Raw genomic sequence first — 4,732 nt, 5'->3', positions numbered from 1 at the left:
TTTAACATACAATGCTTATTTTAATTTAATATCAAGCTATAAAGGGTATATTACTAAGATTATAACTTAGGTAGCTGTTTAAAATTATTTTTTTAAAATATTCATATTCACAAAATGTAAAATATGTCAAAAATCTTACATTTTAGACATGCTTCTTTAATGAAATTCACTCTATTTTTTTTTAAATTCGAAATAAATTAATTAATACATAGGGTGTTCCATTTAAAAAAAAAACACGACATTGATGCCTAACTTTCTTTGGGAACACCCTGTGGAATCCTATATATTTTTATAAAATTCTTTCAATTAACCTACATGCTCCAAAATTCTATTACAATATAAACTACCGTTCGCTTTGGAGCCCCCGCGTCTATGAGAGACGCCACTCTGTATCAAATGACAGTGACCTTGTCTTCCAAGCCAACTCTGACGCCGTTTTTTTTAGATCCTAGGATATTATTATTAATATAATTATCTTACCATTTTTATTCAATTAAAGCAATTGAAATAGTTATCAAATAAGTAATTATACATTTTTAAAAGAACCAATAACAAATAATCTGTGTTCCAGGAACTGGATAACAACGACATATCTTCGAACATACCTCCAATAAGCGCTGTCCGTAACGGCGCACCAATCAACAACAATCTAGATTACAATCTTACGAATAACAACAAGCAAAGAATAGACACGTTAGATTCAAACACCGGTAAGTATCTACAAAACTATTTAATATAATATTATTAATTTTTTATTGCTGTTATTAGGCGCTTTACAAACTCTTGACAGGAGAGACCCAGATGGTAAAGACAACGATTCGACGATAGACGGTGGAATATTAGATTCGAAAGAAAAAACGTATACCACCGATGTAAACGGCAAGGTAAGATCATCTTTTGTATTTATCTTAATACAGGGTTAATCAAAATTAATACAATTTTATGTTACCCTTTTTTTCCAATTAATATCTCAATTTTATAAAATGAACCAAAATCTAATATTTCAAATATAGATTAAAACTGCCTCTGACGTCACTTATGGAAAATACTACATATTGCTATCAGAATGCAAAGGAATTTTAGCAGTGATTCTTACCCGTAATTAGAGAAAATTCTCTATACATTAATTAAGATTTAATTTTATATTTTTAACTAATGGAAAATCATCATCATCTTCACCTTATTCAACCATTTCCAATTATGGTGTAGCCTCCCTCACATATTTAGATACTCTGTAGTTGGGCCCATTTTAGTCTATTGTTGGCTATGCGGGCCCAAGTTATCCTTGCTAATTTCCTAATATCATGGTCCCATCTTAAGTTTGGTCTTCTTCTAGTTCTTTTAATTCCTCTTGGGTACCATGCTGTAATCTTAGTGGTCCATCTGTTATCCGCCCTTCTCGCCAGGTGTCCTGCCCATTGCCACTTGAGGGATTTGATTCTGTGGATGACATCTATTATCTGGGTCCTTTTGTCGAATCCACTCTATTCTTTTACGGTATTTCTTGGTTATTACTAGCATATTTCGTTCCATTGAGCGTTGTGCGACCTGCAGTTTCCTTTAATGTCCGCTTTAAGTGTCCAGGTTTCGCATGCATAAGTCGAGACTGGTAGTACACATTCAAATGTTTTCTTCTTTAGATAAAGTGGCATTCTACATTTGAATATTATTGAGTTTCTTTCGTAAGTACTCCATGCTAACTTAATTCTTCTCTTGATTTCTGGTAGTAGAGATCCCGAGCTGTGTATTAGTTGTCCCAAATATTCTTCTACTATTTCCAGTGCTGTGTTATTTATTAGAATGTCTTTTCTATTATAATACTGACCACCAAATAAAGTGACCAGTGCCGTATAGCGGCATATGTTATTAGCGCGAAACGTTTATTATGGCATTTTAACTGTCAAAGTTGTCAAAGTAACACCTCCCTTAAACCCCGTTTAACACTTCAAACAACCAATGAGAGCTGTACTAAATTTAAAATTGATTGAATTTATACAAATCTCATTGGTTCATTGAAGTTTCCCCAGCGACACAACGCACTTCTGAGAACGAGTCATATTTCTCCATTCGTTAATGACGCCCTACGTTGCTTATCATAGTAAGTACTCATAAGTGACGTCAGAATTTTTAGGCCCCTGTTTAAACTAGTGACAAATAATGTAAAATTTAATTTTTGGTGGGTGCATGCTTCAGATCTTAGCCATAACGCTGACATTAGTCCTAACTCCAAGAATATAAATCAACGTTAACGAACGCTAGCGTTCATGCTTCCGTTGTATCGATCCTAACTTAGCCCTAGTCCTAACAGGTTGGGATATTTTATATTCTTAGGGCTAATGCTCGTTCAAAACTGAATCGCGCATGCTCAAAACTAGGGGTTTTGAGATTCTCGAAATAATATCTGACATGTTGAATTTGACGGTTTGTGAATGTCATGTATTTTTTGGTCTAGAAATTATTAATGTAAACATTAGTTTCTCTAGTATTAGAAATTTTGATATATAACACATGATTTTGATTTATAGTTTTGATATAACAACATATGATTTACATGAGCGCAAGCGCTTACAAATATATTGATTATTTTAGAAGTATGAATGGCATTTTTTTAAGTTCTTAAAGTTAATTTCTTAGGGTTAATCTTGGGTTAATGTTAAGGATAAGGTTAAGACTAATTCACGAAGTATGAATCCACCAACACTCTTCCTTAATCCTTAATTTTGCCATCGATTCTATTTATTTTATAGATATATTTATTTGATTATGTCACAACCGATTTTTATAATTTAGGTAACTGTTCATGTGGTTGTGACAATAAATGGTAACGGAACATTAGCTGACCTTAAGAAGCAAAGGATGCAAATTAGAAACAGCAACGCATCTCCGGTGGGTAGCTTAGACGAATCAGAGTCGTCGCCCCAAAATTCGAATTCCACGGATATCATCAGGTTTACCGGCGACACCACACAAGAAAACGTAGAATACGCCAAACCCAAAAGATGTTGCGTCATACAGTAAGACAAACGATAAGTCTTTTTTATAAATAATACAGCAACAATTTTAAATCTAAGAATTATCGATTTTAAGCACTGAAAATCTTTCGATTCCACGTTTCGTCAAATAATGTAAGTACCTTCCGTAGCGTATGTCATTTAGTTTTTTGTATACAGATTAGTAAATCTGTTTAAAGCAAAAAAAAAACAATGAAAAGAGAAAAACTAAGGCATATTTTGTACAAGGACACCAAAAACCATAGCAGAAAAAAAAGTACCTTGGACAAAATATAGAGTGTAAAATACGTCCTAGTGTTTATTTTTTAGTCTTTTTTTAGTCAAATTTGTTTATTGATGGATATACTGTCTATCAAAACGTCCGATATTTTTTGTACAGTGTTAGTATTTTATTTCTCAAATTTTTAACAGGCTTTAAATTTCTTTTCTTTTATTTTTGGAGATAAGACGGTAATTAAAAAAGCAAATTGTAGCATTTTTATTATATTTTGATGTGCGTTACAGTTGGGGGTTGGGACCTTTGGCGTTGAACAGCAAAATAAAAACACTAAATCACCGCAATACACCAAAACACTATTACTTTTACACTGGACGCTTAATCATCTGCTGATGACGCTAACATGCGTACGTCCAGTGTAAAAGTATTGTGGTGATTTAATGTTGTTATTTTTTTTGCTGATGTGCGTTATCAAAAATGTCAAAATCGTACACTGCCAACTGTCAGTGTCAACTATTATATTTATTCTACAATGTTAACAATATTTTTTTAATGTGAAATGGAATACCCTATATGTAGTACAATATGATCGAAAAAAACGGCGTCAGCGATGGCTATGATATGAAGATCGCTGTCATTTTATATGTAGAATTATATATAAAATATCATCGATCGTCATTTCTAAGCCAAGTGGACACCGTTTTTTTTGGTCATACAGTATTAAGTGTCGTGTATTAAATTTTTTAAAAATTGTATCAAATAGAGTTATATTCTGTTTATAAAAGAAGTTATAGTCTGTTGAATATAGGACAAAATAAAAGGCTGTAACACTGTACTTTACACGCAGATTTGTACTTAAATAATTATTTATTGCAACTAGTGGCTTTAAGCTTCCTTTTATTAACAAAATTTTTAAAAGATTCGATGAGCAGTATTAATGTAACGATAATGCATTTCAGTTTTTGAATGTGTTTTTTAAATTAGTTTTTATATTATTTTAATTTTGTTAAGTTGTTTAGAAAAACTTATTTTACATTTTTTAATTTACTTATTTTTGATTTAATCAGAGCAGTACTAAGCTAAACATTTTATAGAAGTAAAAAAATAATCTACAACAAAAAGATAATTTTTTTAATATGTTATAATTTCAAACAAGTTTTGCACACATCTTAAAATGGTTTTATATTTCTTCTGTAGCAAATGAATGGGAAATATCTACGTTTTTTATGGTGTTTCCTAGAATTTGAAAATTATTATTTTTTTTTCTTTCAGAATAAGCACTAAGTATACATATTTAAAAGTATTTGATATTTGTGTCAATTAAATTATAATAAAAAATGTATTTAATTAACTTACAAAAAAAATATACACATATACATCTTTGATAATAATTTCCAAAAATGCGTATATTCCATATACAGTCTCCGCAAAAAAGTTATGATTTTTTAGTTATGACAAGTGGACTTAGGTAACGCACTTTTGTTTTGTTTGTCTAAAACCTTAA

The 4,732-nt window shown here is 31.0% G+C and overlaps 1 protein-coding gene across 1 annotated transcript; it reads left to right on the top strand.

Annotated features, from left to right (window-relative positions):
* Window positions 1-571: 571 nt before the first annotated feature.
* LOC115875118 lies at window positions 572-3,499 on the top strand (the record flags this gene model as incomplete). The annotated part of the gene is made up of 3 exons (XM_030890512.1): window positions 572-710; window positions 769-884; window positions 2,791-3,499. Coding segments are annotated over 3 exons (483 nt in total), but the record flags the coding sequence as incomplete, so codon positions are not given.
* Between the last annotated feature and the right edge of the window lie 1,233 nt (window positions 3,500-4,732).

The sequence above is a fragment of the Sitophilus oryzae genome, unplaced genomic scaffold (assembly GCF_002938485.1).
Source record: "Sitophilus oryzae breed Bouriz unplaced genomic scaffold, Soryzae_2.0 scaffold_1321_pilon_pilon, whole genome shotgun sequence".
Classification (NCBI taxonomy): Eukaryota; Metazoa; Arthropoda; class Insecta; order Coleoptera; family Curculionidae; genus Sitophilus; species Sitophilus oryzae.
This window is presented reverse-complemented; position numbering and strand designations above follow the sequence as displayed.